This window comes from Hippocampus guttulatus, chromosome 19, assembly GCF_054856545.1.
Source record: "Hippocampus guttulatus isolate MCC_2025c chromosome 19, RoL_Hgut_1.0, whole genome shotgun sequence".
Classification (NCBI taxonomy): domain Eukaryota; kingdom Metazoa; phylum Chordata; class Actinopteri; order Syngnathiformes; family Syngnathidae; genus Hippocampus; species Hippocampus guttulatus.
Window position 1 is genome coordinate 367,272 of NC_141279.1, and position 20,647 is coordinate 387,918.

The 20,647-nt window shown below is 55.6% G+C and overlaps 2 protein-coding genes across 7 annotated transcripts in view; one reads left to right on the top strand and one right to left on the bottom strand.

The window, feature by feature from the left end:
* nrg3b (neuregulin 3b) overlaps positions 1-5,467 on the bottom strand; it is a 50,290-nt gene extending 44,823 nt beyond the window's left edge. The window contains exon 1 of one of the 2 annotated variants that reach the window (XM_086138931.1): positions 3,461-5,467. In XM_086138931.1, the coding sequence (XP_085995057.1) occupies positions 3,461-4,256 (796 nt within the window). In that variant the 5' untranslated portion in view covers positions 4,257-5,467. The remainder of the gene's footprint in view (positions 1-3,460) is intronic. The other variant, XM_086138930.1, reaches the window with a different exon arrangement.
* An 8,004-nt stretch (positions 5,468-13,471) lies between these two features.
* Positions 13,472-18,768, top strand: gfra1b (gdnf family receptor alpha 1b). 5 transcript variants are annotated; one of them, XM_086137894.1, is made up of 9 exons: positions 13,474-14,677; positions 14,850-14,933; positions 15,795-15,973; positions 16,065-16,237; positions 16,319-16,428; positions 16,556-16,690; positions 16,882-17,072; positions 17,473-17,520; positions 17,817-18,106. In XM_086137894.1, exons 1-9 carry the CDS (start codon positions 14,251-14,253, stop codon positions 17,952-17,954), a joined length of 1,485 nt encoding a protein of 494 aa, XP_085994020.1. In that variant the 5' UTR covers positions 13,474-14,250; the 3' UTR covers positions 17,955-18,106. The 5 variants fall into 5 exon arrangements, with proteins under 5 accessions (XP_085994018.1, XP_085994016.1, XP_085994020.1 ...); XM_086137892.1 differs by having other exon boundaries at positions 13,472-14,677; positions 16,065-16,428; XM_086137891.1 differs by having other exon boundaries at positions 16,319-16,690; positions 17,817-18,768.
* Positions 18,769-20,647: the final 1,879 nt, after the last annotated feature.

Consider the following 20,647-nt stretch of genomic DNA (forward strand, 5'->3'; position numbering starts at 1 on the left):
ACTGACAACCAAGTGACAACATTCAAAGAAACTGGGCAGCAATACATTTCATCTATCATCGCCATGAGTGTTCACAGTCGGGTATTCTTTCTCCTCTGCGAGGAGCTGAGGCCTTTGTTCCATAGAGGCGCCCTTGTACAGGACAGTATATGGGTCCGTCTCGTGCTGCCCCTCCAGGTGGGCGAGGTTGGCAGGAAATGGGGTCGGGCGTGACGATTCTGACGAATTTAATAGAAAACATTCGATTGGATGATTAGAATGGGATAGCCGAAAAAGAGACAGACGAAACCCCCAAACAAACAGGCCGCGCCGCCTCGGCCGTCTCCCCTGCGTCGGTACAAACGGATAACGCGAGCGGCTCCCCGACTTAATCGGGGGAACGGAACGTCTCGGATCCGATTTAATGGCGGGTCATTCGCCGCGCGCCCGCCACGGCCGCGCGCGGGACTTTATTTCAGAGCGCCGCCCCTCGCCACGCCAGCCAGTGGCCGCTTCCGAAGGAATGAGTCAACCGTTTTGGATTTGCGCTTAACAAGCGGGCAAATACGCTTCCTAGAAATCAACGCGCAGCAAGCATTCCGCATCCGCGTCGGTCTTCTCATCGTCAACGGAGACGCAATTTCCAGATGTGTTCCAATTGCAGACGGAGAGGCCCCCCCGCTCTCATTGTGAGGAAACGCCGCCAATCAATAGCTGAACTCCGTTTCTTCATTCCCACAGCTAAAAACGCAGCCCGTTCTGTTATTTCAGAAAGGAAAAAAGAACTTCAAGTGGGACGTGAAACGTTAGCCGAGCGTGTACCCTCGCATCCGACAGCGTGTTCTGGCCGTTACCCCCCTCCCCCCCCCCCACTCGTGCACGGGACATCTCCTGCACTTTACAAATGGGACACGCCATCAATTATTCACGCTTCGTGCAGTACACATTCCTCGTTTCCCTTTCTGTCCATGAATATTTAAAGGGGCAGCGCGACCACCGAGGCGAGGCCGTGTACTTGACGCAACTCCTCGCTCAATCCCGCCGCGCTTTTGTCACTTCCCCGTCGGACCGTTTGTCGACACGACGCGCTGTGATTTGTAGTCGATGGTCTCGTTGTGTACCGACGCCAAGACTTGAGGACTTTGGTTCTATTTCCTCTATGGGATAAGAGTCAAGAAATGAAGGGGGGGGGGGGGGGGGAGAAAAGGCCCTCCCAGGTATACACGCAATACTTTGCAAGTTGAGTTGCGAAGGTGAACGTCAGGGTCACTGCGGAGCTTCGAAACCGCGAGAGGTAGCGGGACTCGGCAAGGGATCGGGTTTCTCATTTGGAGGGGAGGACTTGGTGCGCCGCCAATCGAGTGCCGCACTCTGTCCAAGGATGCGGACCGGAAGCGCAAAAGGGCCCCTCCCGCCTCGCCTTTCCTCATCTCGCCAAGACAGTTGGGACGAGTGCGCGCTGCCCTCCGAGCGTTTGCTCTTTCACTCCATCACGCAAAGCACGGCCCGGAAAGCGCCGCTTTTATCGGCTGATCAATGAAACTACTCATAAACCTCAAAGGGAGACCGAGCCCCTTTTTTTTTTTTGTTCCCGTCAGCCGGGGCTAATTTGTCCGCCGGCTCGCCCCGCCGACGAGGCCGACGCATTCCGCCTCGTAATCGGTGCCCATCGGGGTCAAGCGTCTCCGCCGGCTTATTAGACGTCCGAGGCCGACGGACTCTCGTGCCATCTTCAGGCATTTGCGAGAGGCCGATATGCGCGCATATTTTAACCGGGCCATGTTATGCAAATACTTTGAGATGTTTGGTTTTTTTTTTTGAACGTGTTGATAATCGGGAAGCCAAAGAGCTCCGGTTGGCACGGCGCCGTCACGAGAATTCAGAGCGCAGTGGAGCGGCACGTCCAAAGGCGGCGTTTCTTTTGCGCTTCTTGGGGCTGAGTCATTCCTGATGCATTGTCTAAAGACATTTCCACCCGCTCGATAGCCATATAATCCCCCGAGTAGATAATCAAGCTTCAACTTTCAAGTGAGCAGCACGAGGCGCGCTTTTTGGAGGCTTAGAGGATCGCTTTGGAACTACAAAGGCGGCCGCTCTCGATCTCATCGGGGGAAGTCACGGCAGGGCTTAAAGTTTGCAATCAAAAAGTAGCGGCAAAAGAACCTCGACGCGGGAGTGACGCAGGAGTGACCGAGCGTCCCACCGAACTTTGCGAGCTCGTTCCGGGGCCTCGGAGGCGCAACTTAGCAATTTCGCAAATCAATCGGCTGCGCCGACCGGAGGTGAAAAAAAAAAAAAAAAAAAAAAACACCTGGAGGCGCGTTTTGCACAGCGTTTCATCATCAGCGCAGAGCTCCTATTCTGTTGGGGGTCTTGCATTTTAAACACAGCGCGTTGCACTTAAGTAGAAGAAATGTCAGCCGTGCTTTAAAAGGGAGGCCGATTTATCAACCGTATGAGCGCGTTGGCTTCCGCAGAGGATGGAAGAAAGTTTCTTTTACGAAGAAAAATGACCCGAGGTGAAATTCTTCAGCGCTAAAATGAATCATTGAACAAGTTCATCTGAAGTACATTTAAGTCAGAGGGAATCAATGCATTCAATCAACACATCTTCAAAGGGGGGGGGGGGGCACATCAATTTAAGCAAATTTAAGCTAAATTTAAAAAAAAAAAAAAAACGTGCCAAAATGACAAACATTGTGAAGAACACAATTGCCAATTGGACGACGGCGAGGACGAAACGAAGGAAGGAATCCGAGTCGGACGCCGCTGTGGCGCGTGCGCAACAAAACGGCGTCAAAGAAGAGCACGCGGGTCAAGAGAAGCGCGGCAAAGCGGGCAAGTCAACAACTATTTCCAGACTGAGAGTGCGTTACGCTCGAGGCGAATGGCGGCAAAGCGGCGACGTTTGCCGAAAGCAGTGATGGATTGATGGATGAAAGCACAAGTGAAAGACCAAGAAAAGGGGGTTGAAAGCCCAAAGGATGTCGATCCCCTGCTATCACTTTGGCCCAGTGATTACAATTCATGTTGATTTTTCCCCATGAGGTGAACCAGCGCAAAGCTTTCCATTCTCAGAGCGGGAATCATCTTGAATCCGCTTCCCCCACGAGGAGCCCAAAACAATTGAGAGGCCGGCAGGCGGAAACGGAGGTCGAGGGCCTCCCACCGGAGGAGACGTCAAAGCAAAATCTGGCCGGCTCCGGCACGCGAGGGGTGGCCAGAAGATGTTGTCAGATGATGTCAAAGTGACGTCTCCTCCATCTCCAGCACGTCTCGGAGACGTCGCCAAAGTCGCGGACGGCGCCGCCCTCCGCGACGTCTCCGAAGCCCGCCGGAGACTCGGAAAAAGTCTCCAAAGGTCTACCGAAGGGGCGTGGCTTTTCTGTGACTCCCCGGCGAGTCCGTAGAAGACGTCGCCGAGGCCCGAGTCGGCGGCCGGTCTTCGAAACGGGCCGTTCTGTCAAGAGCGGGCACTCACGTGTTCGGAAGCGGTGCTGCGGTCGAGTCGCCGGAGCCTTCCCTTGACGCCCGTGAGTCCGGCGAGCCGTGGGCTTGGCCGGGGGGGCGGGTGGCTGAGCGGTGCTCGTCTGGACCCGAGTGCTGATCCTCACAGTGGCGGCGGCGGGAGCGCCGGAGGCGGCGGTTGCGGAGGGCGTCTGTCCCGGCTTGGAGTGGCCGGCCCCGTTGCGCCCGCCGCCGCCGCCGCTTCCCTTCCCGACCGCGCCGCGGGGGGTCGCTTCCTCGCCGCCGGGCGGCGGCGTGGGCCGGGGGGCGCGGGTGGCGGACGCCGTCCCGCCGACGCGGGTGCCGAGCCGGTTGTGGAGGTGCGGCGCTCCGGCGCCGCCGCCGTCAGCGGAGCGGTTCGCCGGCGAGCCGGATCGAGTTCTCGGCGCCGGGGCGGTCCCGTCGGCGGCCAGCGGCGTGGTGGTGGAAACGGCGGAGGCGGCGGTGGGAACGTCCGGCCCTTTGGGCGCGGCGCTGGGTTTGGAGAGGAATATGGGGTCCTGTCCCATGCTACCTTTGGGATCCACCAGGTCCGTGGGGACGTAGTCCTGGACGGAGCCCACCACGATCCATTTGAGCAGCATGAGACTGAGGCCCAGGCCCACGAAGCCCATGACCAAGGGCACGGCGCACAGCCAGGTCTGCTGGCGAGGCCAGACGGCGCAGGGGCCGCAGCGGAAGGGGCCCGGGGCCCGGGGGGACGCCTGCTCCGCCCCCGGCTCCTCCAGCGTCATGGCCGCCAGAGGGCCGGCGCCCGAGTGCCGGCTCATCGCGCTTTCCGTCTCTCGGGGGGCTTTTGGAGGTCAAACCCGTCGCCGAAAGACGGACGGGGGTCCCGAAGTAAGAAAGCGGCGCATCTCGCGGGCAGAGCGAGCCGACGTACACGTCTCAAGGCGACGATTTGGATTGACGCGCGCACGCGCGCGCCTTTTGGGCGCTACTCGAGCAGAACTAACGCGTCCGTAGTCATGAAACTCGCATGCAGACGCGAGCTACACAAGTCGCGCGCCCTCTGGTGGACGAGGAAGCAAAAGCACGCACACGCGCGCGCACACGCATCCATGCAAGAACACGCACAAGCTCACGCGCTCTGCACAGGTGAGAAGGAGGGAAGGAAGGTCGCTTGGGGGCGGGGAGGGGGCGCTGTAAACAAAGCGATGAGAAGTGCCAAGATGCTTCACTCCCTCATTGAAAACAAAGCAAAAAGAAAACGGCGGGTATTGATCCGTAGCGAGGTGGTGGAGATCAGAGCTGTAAATCCGTCCGCGCGCCACTCTTGCTTGCTTGAAGATAAGAAAAGTGCCGTTCCCTTGCTCGCTCATCCGACTTCAAGATTGCAAACCCCCCGATTGCCCCTTTTGTTGTTGTTGAGGGGGGGTTGTAGTTGGAGATAATCCACTCAGGAGGTGAAGTCCAAACACGACGATGCCGGTGCTCATCCAATTGATCCGCCAATTGCACTTTTGATTTCCTGGAGTGACAGCTGCGTAGGCTTCGATCGGTGGGCGGATGGCTGACCGTCCGACCGCCCGCAGCCCCGCCGCTCGCCTCTGCAAATGTAGCTCCGCTCCTGGCGTGAGAATCGGTGGACACCTCGACGAGCGCTTCACCTCTGCCGCATTCCCACAGTGGCGCCAGCGGCGGGATGGGAGATGAAGATGAGAGGAGGGGTTGGGAGAGGGGGGGGGGGGGAGAAAAAAAAAACGCGGCGGCGGCGGCTGTTCCGGGAGACTGAGGGACAGACGGCTGGCTCAATCCAGTGATGCGTCCCCGCGCGTCCCAGCCGCCGTCCTCAACCGCCCAAAAGTGTCGCCTGGCGATTGTCCCCTCTCCACCAGAGGAGAGGAGAAAAAAAAAAAAAAAAAAAAAGAACAAATAAGCCGAAAAAGATGACGACGATGACGGAGCCTGGTCGAGATGCGTGTTGGCTAAGCTCTGCAGCAGATGCAGATGGGAGGCGGAAAGAAGGAAGGGAGGGAGGCGGCGGCGGCGCGCGCGTGCGCACACACTCACACACACACACACACTGCATGGGGAGGAGAGGCACAGACACACCCCAGGGAGGGGAAGGATGAAGGGAGGGAGAGAGAAAATGAGGAGGAGGCGCAAAGGCTTCCGATCGGCAAAGCAAACAGCAGCATCAGAAGCCACTTGCAGTCCTACTTCAAGTTGAGACTTCAATACTTGCGAGGGACGCGAGGTTTGATGCTATGGAAATCTCATATGGGGGGGTGGGGGGGTGCCCTCAAGATGGATCTTAATACCCCATGGCAGCACGGCTCCATCCGACCGATGGGGGATGATGATTAAGTTAAGGGAAGTGACCGGCGCAGGAGGAGACCAGGCGGGGCGGGGCCTACGCCGTCATCGTCGGCCTGCGCGTCTCATGCGACTGCCGAGAGGCGAGCGAGTCGGGGGGGGAGAAGACGAGGAAGAAAGTTGGGTCAGAGAACGCAAACATTTCCAACAAACCTCGGCTTGGATCCCATCGCACGGGCCTTTCGTCAACATCCACGCTTGCGGCGACGCCTTCAAAATGCATCGTTGCGGGCGTCGTTACGGTCGACCGACTCGGTCGGCCGGACGGCGTTTGAAAAAAAGCAAACGCCGTCCGGCTGCCGATGGACGGCCGAGACGAGCTCGAGCTAACGACGCTGACGATATGGCCCTCGAGGTGGAACGGGACATCCTTGAACTATTTTCTGCTCTAATTCTTTCCTCTGGTGCCATTGTGATTTCAAGTGAAAAAAAAATACAAATAAAGTGTCGAGCATCTGAAAGGAGGCCAATTATTTATTCTGGAGATGTTCATCGCTGTGCCCTTCACGCTACAGTTGTTTGCTTTCATGCCGCCAAGAGCAGATACAGTACTTGGACTTGCTGTACTTGATGAGCTGACCGTTTAACCCCCCCCCCCCCCCCCCCCCCGCCCACACACACACACACTGAGCTGACCTCCATGGGCTTTATTTCGTTGAATTACTCAAAGGCGAGTTTCGTCGAGGGTTAGTTTAAAAAAAAAACAACAATATCGATATCCATGACCTGACCCCCCCCCCCCCCCCCCGGAGGGTTTTCTCCATACATCCGCATTCGTAGCGTTGCCGCAAAGCTTCGTTGGTTTTTCGTCCGACGTCAGCGGACTTTCTACGTATCGGGGCAAAAACGACTCACAGAAACTCGGTCGGTCTTTGAACGCTCGTAAGCCGCTCGACGCCTTTCCTGGTTTGAAAGCAGCAAAGTCTCGGCCCGCGCCTCATTAATTGGAGCCGCGGGCCGGCGCCATCCAAACACGGCCCAAGAATAATTTGGGAAACACCGGCCTCGATGCATTATTCAGCCCCTTTCTTAATAATGCATGGAGTGACTGCAGCGGTAGATAGTGACGGTGGGATGCTTGTTGTAAATTCTCCTCCTTAATTGGCCGGAGGCGGTCGACGTCTAACCGCCGTCTTATTTATACGAAACGACGTCGGCACATTAAACGATGCGGAGGCTTGTTGACGACATTTTTCCACGCACAAAACAACAAGAAAAAGAGACTGAACGCAGAGCCCGACACCAAACAAACGCCGGGTGGCTCTGCGGGTACTTGACTAGACTTGATGCGACGCGCGTTGTTAGACGGTCACTCAAATATATTTCAAGGCCGCATTAAAAAAAGACAGCCGTCATTTTGGCCGCACCCTTCGGCCCTCCGACCCGACGGTCGAGGCGGATGTCTTCTTTGACACCATTCGCTACTTTCATATTCGCGGGAGCCCCGGCTCCGTCTTCCGGCATCGTTGAGAGTTACGCGGCGCAAAAGCATGAACGGCGTATTTCATTTCACCAACCCACGATGAAACATTTACATCACGCGGCGCACGCACGGCACCGCATTTGCGCCCAAACCGAAGCAGATGGCGGCAAAGCCGACGCCTCGCTAACGACATGCGCTCGGCTGTCCAACCGGGACTGACACGAGCCCCGCCCACACCCCCCCCGTTCCGAGCCGCTAAGTGACCGGCGGCCACCGATACTTTTCCGACGACGGCACGACAACGACAACGACGCGGCCCCTCTCGTTTTGCATTTCGCCGCGGCTTGCCGGACGCTTCTCCTCGCACGCTCCGCCAACCGAAAAGACCGTCAAAAAAGCCGTCTGAGAACTAGTCAACTCGCTTCGAATGGGGAAGGACGACGAGGGGTAAGCTCGGTCGCGCAATGGATTCGACGGACGGATGCATCAGTGGTGTCCAAACGGCCGCCGCGCTCCAAAACGCTGCAACCCCCTCACAGTTCACACAAGTAGCGCCCAGGCTAAGAAGTATGCAGCGGAGAATTAGCGCACTCTGACTCACAGCTTCTCAATCGCCGGTGGCAAATTCTCTTTCGTCTTTTGGCACCCGGCGATGCATCGAGCGCGCGTTTGACTCACACGCAACGTGACCACGCGGCAAAGCGCAGAGCAAAACGGACACTTGCCAAATGTCGGCGCGCGGCCCTCGGGGGAACTTACCGGCCTTCGGCGGCGGCGGCGGCGGCGGCGCCGGAACAAGTCGGTGTTCCTCACGAGGACGCCATGATGGGATGAACTCGCATGAAGTGGCGTGAATGAGGCGGAGGTCGGCCGCATTTGTCACTCCGCTGCAGCGTCTTCGCACTAAGGAGAAAAAAAGCAAAACATAAAATCAGCACACCATCTCCAGTCTGCATCTGCACTTCAAGGGGCTCGGTGAAAAAACTCGTGACTCCAACGGCGTGTCATCCACTTGGACAAACAGAAAATTGCTTTTCTTTCATTGAAGCTTCTGCTTCATGCGCAAGAAGTTTTTTTTTGTTGTTGTTTTTTTTGTAGGAACGGTCTTGGCCAACTCACTTTTCTTGTCATTAAGATGGAAAGTAAAAAAATGAATCAAGAAAAAAAAACACGAGCTATGGCCAACGGATGCCAGCATTGGGTCTCTTTTGGATTCAATCACAGATGAAAGCAAAGCTGGACGCTTGCATGGCAGATCTCTGGAAGTGTGAGCACTCAAAGCAGGTGCGATTGATCAAGGTGTTCATTAAATTGAAAAATATAATGTCACAAAAGAGGCTTCGATGATGTCGAGGGAATGACTTCATGTACATACGGGCACCGTGCGCGCACACGCGCACACACACGACTAAATACTACTACTACATAGTGTGCCAAATGTAAAACTGTTAAAATGGCGATATTTGTAAATGATGTCGATATCAAAAGCGCATTTCCACGGTCGGATCATGTCTCGCCAACTTTCCTTTGTAAAAGATGCTCAAATTCGGCACCGTGACCAAAATGAAGATCCTGCGTCCAGTTTTTGTTTTTGTTTGCGTTCTTCCATAAGTGACACAAATCATTTCTTAGTCCTTCTCGCCATCCCTTTTTAAAACTCGCAGCACGTTCCCAGACACGATGCCTTTCTGACTCCCAAATAAAAAAGCCGGGGCGCCGTCGAGAGGAAGCAGGATTTGAATTTCAAAAATTCACAACTGCCACTTCTCTTCCGAAAGTGCGCGACCTGTGCCGGTGTCCCCAGGACTTGCGCCGGAGGTCTCCCGGCGGACGCGGACCTTCAAACCGGCCGCCGTGAAAAGAGGCCCGAGGCGTCCTCGGGCGGAGGCGGCGGGGGCCCGCGGGGACCGGAGGGCCCCGGCGGCGGCGCAACACGCCGTGGAGAATACTAAACCCGCAGCGCAAAAGAGGCAACAAAGCGGCATCGCTTGCTCTAATTACATCCCGGGCGGCTCGGAATTAATTTCGCCGCATATGCGCAGAGCTGACCCGAAGAGCCGCACAACAATATTTATGTTCGGCCAGCTTGCCGGCCACCTATTTACGCTTCGAATAAGCACAGTTGTTTTCGATCATGTATCGGAAGATATTTGCTACGACGCAAATCGCAAGATAGCCTTTTTGGGGGGTTGGGGTTCGGGGAACAACAACGTCTGCATGATTAACACATTAAAAAATCAGTGAACATTGCGCCGCTCCTTCTGGCCGCCTGGGGGCAGTATAATTCAGACTATCGAAACGGTCACAGCTCTCAAAAAGCCGCAGTCATCGGGGCCCTTTTTGAAATCAAGTCAAAGGAGTCATTTTAAGATGTGATCGTGTCCCTTACTTTCCTCCCAAACATATATACAACTTCATTTATTTACACCATAACCAAAGCGAATGCAACCCCGCCTAAAAGTACATTTCTAATCTTAATTGGATTCCCCTCAGTCTGAATAGACGGCCCAAACGCGCCAGCGGCTATCTTTATTCACTTTTTTTTTCCCCCCCTCGTTAACAGGGGGAGAAAAAAAAGTGGGCAAGTGTCAGGGGTACTTGTTGAAAGTTACAAGAACGGGTTCTCCACATCAAGTGTGTCACGGAGAAGCCGCTCTTATCTTCGGGCGGCACCACGTCCGGTGCGCTTTTTACGGCCGCGATATTTTACCTTTTGCCGACGCGTTCCGTCGGGCTGCGCTTGCCGTAAAAAGGCGTTAATTGAAATGGAATCGGGATTGATTTTCTGCGCGGTTTCATTCGGGCTGGCCTCAAATCGGACGCGGCAGCGCGCGCTTGCGATGGAAACATCGTACGCGAGGGACGGCGAGCGATTTTCATTCAACTGACCGCGGCCGCAAAGGGGGGCCGAATAAAGAATCCGAAGCCAAAAGTACAACGTCGACGTGTCGCGTGGAGGATCTGACTGAAATTCTCAAGCTCTGAAAATATTGGCTACTAGCAACTTGATTTATTCCCCGCGCAGTCCAGATGGAGACCTCAATTGATTTTTCTGTCTGAATTATGCGAAAAGGAAAAAAGAAAAAAAGGCGCGGAGCCGTCTCGCCGCTCTAACGTCGCACCTCTCAAAGCCACGAAAGAATCCATTTTTCCAGACGCGCTCTTGACTTTTGCGGGGGCGACGCCACTCAATTGTAGGCCAACGCGGCCCTCCGCGCCTCCGCAAAGTACGCGCGGGCTTCTTTTGTATTTCGAACGGCGAACGGACGCTCCTTGCGCTTCCCGTGACCGCCGCCGACAAGACCGGAGGGGAAGCGCATTCAAGCATTTGAACGGCGCCAAAACGACAACCGCGATGATGGCGTCTCGCGTGGCTCGTTCGCAGTCTGCGCGGCAAACGTCTTCAACTGGCACCAAACGGCGGAAAGCCTCTTCCGATGAATCCTTCGGCCTCTTTCGAGCGAGGTGAATTTTACCCGTTGTTGGCTGGGCGCTTAAGCTTCACCCAGAAAAATTCAAGGCTTTGATGGAACCCCCCCCGCCCCCTACCTGATCCAAAGTCCGCCGGATCAACCATCAACAGCTGAAGCCGGCTCGCAAATTGAAAGCAGCCGAGGAGATCTGCCTAAAACCCAAAAAGGCGCGACCTCCATTTTTACAAAGCGAGCCGTCGGGCCGCGACGACGGCTGCGCCCCCCCCCCTCCCTCGCTCGCTCCCTCGCATTTTTGGTCACTCGCCAATGTGTCAAGAAAATGGCTTCATCAATTATTCCCGTCGCCGGGTGCAGACATGACCAGGCTGCAAAGGGAAGAAAACAACAAGAAGAAAAACAGGCAGCCGTCACAGGCAAGCAGACAGAAGCGCCTTGCTTGTGGGGGGGGGGGGGGGGGGGGGGGGGGTTCGTATATTGGTGCGAATCCAATCACAAAGCTCAAAGAACAGGTAGCGGTTGCCATGGCGGCCACATCAGCTCGCACAAAAGACGCATTCATGTGTTCCGTCTCTGAAAGTCGGCGGCAGGGATGTCGTTCATGTGCTCAATTTCAGATTAAGGTTGCACAAATTGCAGAGCGAACCGCCCCCCCCCCCGCCCCCCCAAAGAGACACCGTAGCCCGGCTCGCGCTTCTTTTGCCAAGGCTCCTTTCTAGCGAGTGGGGACTCCGAGCTCCCCTTCTTCCACTGCTACTTTTCTCGCTTGGACTCACAGACTAATGGCTAGCGAGCATCACGCCGAGAGCCCAAACACGGCGACATCCCCCCCCCCCCCCATTCTCGACAGAGAGAGGCTGGAACGCAATTCATATTTGCACCGAATGAAGGTTGAATTGAAATTCACAACCGCAATGACGGAGAAAGGCGGAAAAATGGCGAGCGGCGGACCCGGTGGGCTTCTTGGCTTCCCGGCGTCGCGAGGAGCCGTCGATAAGCGGGAGTGACGAGATGAGTCCAGCTTGGCTTTAAAACAAACAAAGCAAAAGAGTTGGAATCACTGCCCGACTCAAGCCAGCTCATGAAAAATGCAGCCCGCCAGCTCTTACATCAGCGGCCGCCGTATTATTTAGCAGGACCGCGACCGGTGGGCCCACGGCCGCGCGCAAATGGCCGCCATGTCTGCGTTGAGATGCGGGGCGGCCTCCCACCGGCGCCAGGCGATTCCCAAGTCATCGGAGGGAAACGTGCCGTGCAAAAAGTGCCGCGTCATTCTTCCAGTCAAATGACGCCAGAGAGGCCGGCCGGCCACTTTGGCGACGCCGTATCGCGTTGTGAAAGCTCAAATGCAATTTCAACGTTCAGACATTGGCTCAAAACTTGCCGGCAAGTGTTTGGCGCAGGTCAATGAGCATTCAACAATTGGCTCGGCTCCCCCCCCCCCCCCCCCCCCCAAACACGACAGCTTTGCAACACATTCCAAAAAAGTGCAGCCTCAACAGAAGATGGCGCTCTGTATTCAGTGTAACAAGTGGAAATGATTCCTTTTGAAGACTAATATTCACGAAAAAAAAAAAAAAAAAAGTAAGACCGGGCGACCTGCCAAGAGATTATTTCCTGGGGGCAAACTTGTCGGCTGGGGCTGTCCTTTGTGGGCTTGCCACCGTCATCGAATCGGATCTTTAATCATCCGGAAAAATTTTTTGGTCTGGCTCGGTAACAATATATTTTATTTTTGAATGCGTGTGCCCAAAATGCTGTGGAAAAAAAAAACATGCCGATAAAGCGAGCATTTATATCGCACCGATCTCACTGGTCTTCCTTCCATGATGCGCGTGCTCGGCGCTTTCAAGGACAAATATTTCATTCGACTGCTGCAGGTGGATGAGAGAAAGCGACAAAAAGATCTCGACTCCCATCCACCGTGATTTGGATTCATCGTAGGATGGAATCAAAGCATTGAATGGAAACGCTCACAATTCATTCCAAAACAGCAGTGCACATGATTGTACTTGACAAGAACATGACCTTTTTTTGGGGGGGGGGCGGCAATGTGCTCTATAAGTTGACTCCATAGCCATATTTCAAGAGTGGCATCAAATGAAAAGCTTTCGATGGTTAATTTGAGGTGATTGGCGAGGCGCAAATGTCAGTGCAGCATCTGTGGCAGTCGCGGCAAACGCAGTGACGGATTCATGCGGCAACACTGACCCCTAGCGGTCGGATTTTTTTATTTGTTTGTTTGTTTGTTTTGTTTTTTAGTTTGACTTATTGCGCAATACGGACTTTCGCACCGTTTGCTGAACCCCCCCCCCCTTGCATAAGTGTTCCGAAATCTTACCGTTTTACATGTACGATTGTCATCTCGTTAAACCGAATGCGTAAGAGAAATAAACGAACACAGATTCTGAATCGGTCCAAAAAAAATATATCGTCTTGGAAAGTTGACTTGGGTCCCTCCCGAAGATCATTTTGGACGAGTGTTATTGCTTTACGACTGACTGTGCTCGCGTTCATGTCGAAATTGGGATTACAACACCGGCGAGTGACTTGGACGTGATGATATCGTCCACTTGGGGGCGCCGTTGCCTCGGCCAAGAAGGTCCACGCTTCAGGACGTCCCAAATGTTGCCCCCCCCCCCCCCCACACACACACACACACACTCAGCGAGACTGTGAGAAGCAAGAACTTTTAGTCGTAGTCGCGAGGGGGTGTGTCTAACATTTGGAAAAAATAGAGCCGATCATGAGCGCTTGAAGGCCTTCCTTTTTGAGCCCATCAAGCACCACCGCGCTCATTTTAGTCGAAAGCAAAGACGGGCGCACGGATGGCGATTTGGATATTTGCTGCCGCGAGAGTGCGACGGCTCCTAACGTGACCGCGGCCGTTTCCTCAAACTGCAGAGAGGACCGGCGATTTATCCGACGATTTGACAAAGCTGGCAAGCGTCAGTCAAAAGAAATCAATGAATACATGGCATGACCACTTTCAAGATTGCTGCCATTTTCCTTGATTGATCTCTCACACACACACACACACACACACACATCCATGTTAGTCGAGCTGCAATTGCTAGCAAGAGCACAAAAGTGACATAAAAAAAGAAATCGAATTTTACAATGCGGGCATCGCGCATGTGTGCCTAATATAGAGTCCGGAAGGAGGTGACCCCGTTTAGTGCGCAGGGAGGGGTGGACTTGATGAACGCCCTCCCTCGCCTCATCCCCAACGAAGCCACTTGGTCCTTTCCAGCCAGCAGAGTCCGGACGCGCTCGTCGCCCTTCGCCAAGCCAACAGGATTTGCGCTCGTCTGCTCGAATCTTTTTTGCGGGGGGGGGGGGATTGTCATCTTGCAAGAAACGGAAGGAGCTTGCAAAAAGGTTGCTTTGAAGAAAACCCGTCATTTTCCAATCTTTACGCGGCGTTGTCGCACGCCGCGGTGAGGACGAGGAGGTGGGGGGGGGGGGCGCGAGGGATGATCGGGGACGGTGCGAAAGGCGTGGAACGGATGCTTGACGAGGATGCCGACGCGCGATGATTTGCGTCTAATCGCCGGAGCGCCGCTTTGAAACAAGAAAAACAAAGGCACGATGATTCTAACAACTTTTGCCATCCTCTTGTCAGTCTGTTTTTGCGCTTGTTTTGAGTTTGAGTCCGGCGCGATAGTGAGTGCCAATGTTCCCCGCGCGCCAGCCGCCGACTTGGCGTCCGCCTCGAAGGGGGTCGGCGTCCAAGGCGACGGCGAAGGCGAAGGCGCCGCGCGCCTGGACTGCGTCAAGGCCAGCGAGCGGTGCCTGAGGGAGGCCCCCTGCAGCACCAAGTACCGCACCATGAGGCAGTGCGTGGCCGGCCGGCACAGCGCCGCCGCCGTCACGGCCCCGGAGGCGCGCGGCGAGTGCCGCAGCGCCATGGAGATCATCAAGCAGAACCCGCTCAACCGCTGCAGGTGCAGGAGGGGCATGAAGAAGGAGAAGAACTGCCTGCGCATCTTCTGGAGCGTTTATCAGAGTTTGCAAGGTACGGCAAGGCGCAAGCTAAGTGCTTATGTTGCGGGGGGGGCGAGTACCTCCACTTGGAGCCGGCTCACATTTTGCATCACGGCGCCAATATCGAGTGTTGACACATCGGAGCGCGCGATGCCGTGCGCGTGCGTACGCGATGCAATGACGCGCCGCCGCCTTCCCCGCAGGTAACGATTTACTGGAATATTCTCCGTACGAGCCGGTCAACAGCCGCCTTTCGGATATCTTTCGCTTGGCCCCCATCATTGCGGGTAAGACCCTCCTTTTGACATTTTTTGCTCGCTTTCACTCGGTCGGCCCACGTCGGTTCCTCGTCAGAACGGCTCCTCGGGGCCGCTATTGGCCCGCGAGCTCTATGTTGCCCCCCCCCACCCCTTTTTTTTTTTCTTTTTAGCGTTGCCTTGGTTTTCTTCACGCGCGGAGCGGGAAAAGAAATGCAATTGGTTGGGAGCTTCTCAGATAAGGCTTGAGGCTAGCCATGAATCAAAACCAAGGACGGTTTGAACGCCAAAGGAGAAAAAAACAGCTCCAAATTCCATCCATCCGTCATCGAGGCAAGCAAACTAAAGAAAGCTTTTCGGGTGTTGATTTGGGCACGCCGGCGTGGATGAAAAGCATCCCCGAGGTAGTCCGCTGAGCTGTTCTGCCAGGGTCAAAGGTCAGATTGCACATCAATGGGCGGAAACGTGAGATTCGTGTTTGGCCCTTAACTGACCGATGAAATTCGAGTCGGGGGGGGGGGGCTAAATAAATAAATAAATGTGACAATTGATATTGCGAAACGGTTGCGGAAGTCACCGGCGGCGACGCCGATTTTACATCGCGGATGACTTGGGAATTGATTTGCGTTTCCATCGAGACGGTAAAACGGAATGAGTCATGAAAGGGACAATCTGACCTCCCGGCGGACTGATTAAGAGCAGAAAATGGCGAAGCTTTTCTTCTGCCGAGGGCGAAAAGTCACTGCGAGCTCCAGCGTCACCGTCTTCGTCACAATCTGAGCTCTTGGCAACCCGCGCGCGCACACGCACGCAGACACGCGGCTTTAAGGAAGCGAAAAACGCGGAAAAGCAAGTCAATGACGGAAAGGCGCGCGCTTGTGCGGCCGTCAGCCGAGCCGGCGTCCGGCAAGGAGAACAACTGCCTGAACGCGGCCAAGGCGTGCAACCTGAACGACACGTGCAAGAAGTACCGCTCGGCCTACATCGGCCCGTGCACGGGCAGGGTGTCGGCCTCCGAGGTGTGCAACAGGCGCAAGTGTCACAAGGCCCTGCGACACTTCTTCGACAAGGTAACGGGGGGGGGGGGGGGGGGGGGGGGGGCGCCGCCGCGCTTTCGCCTCTTTCCCGACGAGCCCGCCCGGGTGCGCTTTGCTCCCGCAGGTGCCGAGCAAATACAGCTACGGCATGCTTTTCTGCTCGTGCCCGGAGGGCGACCGGAAGGCGTGCGCCGAACGCCGCCGGCAGACCATCGTGCCCGCCTGCTCCTACGAGGACAAGGACAAGGCCAACTGCCTGTCTCTGCGGAACGCCTGCAAGACCAACTACATTTGCAGGCGAGTCGAGCCCGACCGGGGCCCGCGCCGCGAACGGCCGCAAAGAAGAGAACGCAGAGCGCCGCGCTGGTTTCCTCGCAGGTCTCGCCTGGCGGATTTCATGAGCAGCTGTCAGCCGGAAGCTCGCTCGGCGTCGGGCTGCCTCCGGGAGAACTACGCCGACTGTCTGCTGGCCTACTCGGGCCTCGTCGGTGAGCGCCGGTCTCGGCTCGATGGCGAATCTCACGTGAGAGGAGGGGCCGCATTCGTTTTTTCTCGAGGAGCAAAAAGATGCGGGGGGGGGGGGTCTGCGCTTTCTGCATTTCTGTCGTGGCTCAGGTACGGTCATCACGCCCAACTACGAGCGGTCGCTGGGAATCAGCCCGTCGCCCTGGTGCGACTGCGCCGGCAGCGGCAACGACAAGCCCGAGTGCCACGGGTTTCTGGACTTGTTCGCCAACAACCGCTGCCTCCGTAAGTTGCCGACGCCGACGACGGAGATTTGACTCGAGTCAAAGTCAAAATGAGGAGAGCACACGAAATTGACTCCAAAGTCCGATTCCTCCAAAAAGTGCAGCCACCTGCGCCTCTCAAATGATTGTTATTTTGCGTGTTCTACGAGCCGCCCCCCCCCCCCCCCAATGGGTTTTTGTGCGTCGGCGCAGGGAACGCCATCCGGGCATTCGGCAACGGCACCGACGCGGGAACGTGGCAACCTCACCCCCCCGTCCGGGCCGGCGCGTCGGCGCCCGGCGCCGGGCGGCGCGGGAAGGACGCGAGCGGCGACGCGGCGGACGCGCTCACCGGCCCGATCCCGGCGGACCCGAAGGCCGACCACGTTTGCCGCACCTTCCGGGTTCGTACCTCTCGGCCATCTGCCGCATTCCGCCCGGCATCACTCCGTCAAGCCGGAAAGTTTGTCGCAGCGCGGCAGTCGGGCCGGACCGACTTACGAGACCTCCAACGGATTTCATACGAAACCGATCCGACTCGCATCTCTTCGGCTCCGTCGGCGCAAAACGCGTCCAAGCCAACACCGAATGAATAAATCCGCTTTAGCGGGTTAAGTCGATTGATTTCTTGCCCGCGGGCCCGCGCCTGCGCTTGTTTTCGGTGAGAGGTTCGGAAAAGTTCAAATGGATTTGTTGGTGTGGCCTCCGGACGAGGTGTTCAAAGCTTCGAAACGTCATTTGGCGGCCTGAACGTTGACATTGCAGATGGATTCCAAAGCAACCCAAAACATTTTCTGCTTCCAGGCCCCAAAACTGGCGTCCAATCGCACGGAGGATTCGACGCTGTGCGCGGTAAGAACGGCTCACGCGTTTTTATTTTGACGCGCAAAGCAACTTTCCTGACTCACGAGGACATCGGCAAGCAGTCATCGACTCGGTGATGTTTGTAGTTGCCATGACAACCCCGGTGTGGCCTCTATTCGGCCGTCTGTAATATCGGCATTATCGGCGGCGCGACCCGTCGCTAACTGTGGCTTCAATTGTAAAAATGGCCGGCCTATCGTCTGTACCCGACAGTCAACTTTCTCTTTTGGTCCTGAAGTACATTGGGGTAGTCTCGCCACCTGTCATTGGTTCCCCCCCCCCAGACGGGCGACTGGAACGCCATCGCGAGAAACTCACCGGCCAAACTCTCCCGTCTGCGCGCGTGGAGTCTGCTCCTGGCTCTGGCCTTGGCTTTCACGCCGGCGACGACGTTCCAGCTCGGAGGAGTCCCGCTCTCGTAGAGCCTGTCAAGGACCGCAAGTTGATCAGGACCTTCCTCTGCACACCCACCCCCATAAAGAAAAAAAAAAGGACATTTACAGATTCTGAGGGCGGACTCGTTTTGGACTTGAACGGGCACCCAATGTGGAAAAACTGTGGATGGCTTTCAAATCTCCGCCTATGTTTGTCCCGTCAATCAAAACCGCAATCGCTCAACAAGACGACAAGGCAAGTTTTGCTGTGCCCCCCCCCCATTTTTTTTTTGAAAAAGACGAGAGCAGCAAAGCGCTCAGGTATAAGGTGTTAGGGTCAGCTCCGTCATCAGAAGCCTTTGTGGGTTGAAAAGGAAGATGACGCGAATATCAAAACATTGAACCCAACTAACTGTTGCAAAACCGCAAACCTTCGATGGATGTGACGTCAAAGTGCACCGTTGGAGTTTCATCATCTCGACAAAAACATTTTTCCAGCCAGCGCTCCTGAAATGTGCGATACTTACGGGAGTGGGGGGGCGGGGGGCATGTCCTCCATTCCACATCTAAAATGTATTCACGGAAATTAACCGGAACTGTTTTGTAACATGAAAACGATGCACACTGTTCATTTCAGAAAGGGCAGTCCTTCATCAAACGATTGCAATCGTTCAAGAAAACAAAACAAATCAACAGACCGCCTCTTCTGAACAACACAGATCGTTCATTCTATGGCGATTAGACGTTGAGGGGGAGAAAAAACATTTGTGTCATTCCTGAAAATGTGTGAAAATCACTTCAATGTAAAGCGCAGCCCCCGAATAGTGTTTGACGGGTCAATTAAAAACAATGTTTGGGCAAATGCGTCGACTCGTTTTGGCGTGTAAGAATGTTCGGACGTCCGACGTGAGGCTGCTACTTTTTCACGTGGGCCTATTCGAATTGAAAACAAGACGCGTCATGACTTACAGGAGATGCCGGGGTCCGTTTTCAAAGTTCCATCTCGAACGAAGGCTTCGGCGAGGACGACGCCGGTGCTCGCACGCACCTGCTCCCGATGGCAATCCAGGAAAGAAACGCGGCCGTCCGGACGACGTGCCGGCTCGGCTCCGGCATGCATTTAGCCCCAAGTCTGCGTCTCGGGTTGTCGCTCTTCCGGTCGCACGCGACCACTCGCGGCAGAAATTCCGGAGCGGCAACAAGCGCTTTGGGGTCACGACACCGTCGCTCCCCGTCGTCGCGCGCGGACGGATGACGTCACGCCACTTTGGGCTCGGTTTCGAGTGGGACGCGACTCACGTCGAACGTCCGACGCCGTTGCGCTTCGCGATCGGTCCGCCGGGAGCGCGTCCCGGCCGGCCCGCGACCACCCCGATGCTCGCAGTGCACATTTGCAAGAAACGTTCGTGTGGAGAAAAAATACATTTGTCAAGAACCACGAAAACATTTTTTTCATTTCCTTGATGCGGCCGCACGCATTTGCGAAACGAAAGCCGGCTGCGGCGCAAACTTTTCAAACGGGTTGGCTTCGGAGTCCGGAGCGGACCGAATACGACGGCCGTTCGGCAAACAATGTCGATTCCAACTAAAAAGAATCCGCAAATGACACCGGCGTGACTTGGAACGGTCGAACTCGCGATGGCACTGCGATGGCACCTTCCGACGACAGCAGAGGGCGGTATCGTGCCAAAATGGCCACCGCCCAGGGCGCATAAAAACAGCTGGATTTTTATGCCAAATTCACATTCTGAACACGTAATACTGAACAGAAACAGCCTTGAAACGACTTTGTGTCAGGTCGAGAATTGGACAGAAAATGTTTCGCTCGACTTCTCACACATGCAACGAGAGCGCGGGGGCCGGACGCACAGGCGTGTTTTCTCTCTTTGGGCTTCATGCCTCCCGTAAAAACAGACTACGCGCTGATTATACGCACACACACACACACACACACACACAGTCTGTTCCGTGCGCTGCTGCGGCTTTTGCCGGGCATCCACAGGGAATTTCGACCATTGCCAGTCTCGTCACATCAAAACGACACAGGCGGCCAAGGACGTCGGCCTGTAGAGGACAAAGCGTGGGGAAGACAGCAAGGAGGAGGCTGTGGGAAGGTGGGGTGGGGTGTGGGGGGGGGGGGGGGCGGGGCTGTCTGCTGGGGAATATGGCCCACCTGTTTTAACACAGTGATGGACTACTCGACCAGGAGAGAGCACATAAGATTTATTAGACGCGCCAGCCGCTCCAAAAAGACACAAAATGTCCTCTACGTGTCAGGCATGGTGACAAGATGGCCGCTCGCACGAGGATGTATTTTAAGCGCGCTGCCCGTGCGTGCTGATGATAAAATCGGTCTCCTTGTCTTCAGTCAACACTCTCAAACTTGGGCCTTAAATCCAGCTTCTTTCACCTGAGACAGCTGGCCAAAGTAAAAGCTCTCCTCTCTCATCAACACTTTGAGACAGTAATTGATGCCTTTGTCACATCCCGGCTGGATGACTTTGGAGTCAGCCGGGCCTCCGCGAAGCGCCTTCGGCCGGTCCAGAAGGCCGCCGCCCGCCTCTTGACTGCTACTCGTGAGAGGGAGCGCAGAACGCCTGCTCCGGCTCCCCATACATTTTCAAGACCCTCTTATTTGTTTTCAAATCGCTAAATGACCTCTCCGAGCTCACCCGCCCCCGCGGACCAGACATGATTAGAAGGAGCAACTAAACTGAGGCTCAGAGGGGAGGGAGCCTTTT

Bases quoted from the DNA above. Each gene is read 5' to 3' on its own strand.
- gfra1b (XM_086137890.1), top strand. From the start codon at position 14,251: ATGATTCTAACAACTTTTGCCATCCTCTTGTCAGTCTGTTTTTGCGCT. The intron at 15,974-16,064 runs GTAACGGGGGGG...TTGCTCCCGCAG, and splicing joins TGCGACACTTCTTCGACAAG to GTGCCGAGCAAATACAGCTA. The intron at 17,521-17,816 runs GTAAGAACGGCT...CCCCCCCCCCAG, and splicing joins AGGATTCGACGCTGTGCGCG to ACGGGCGACTGGAACGCCAT.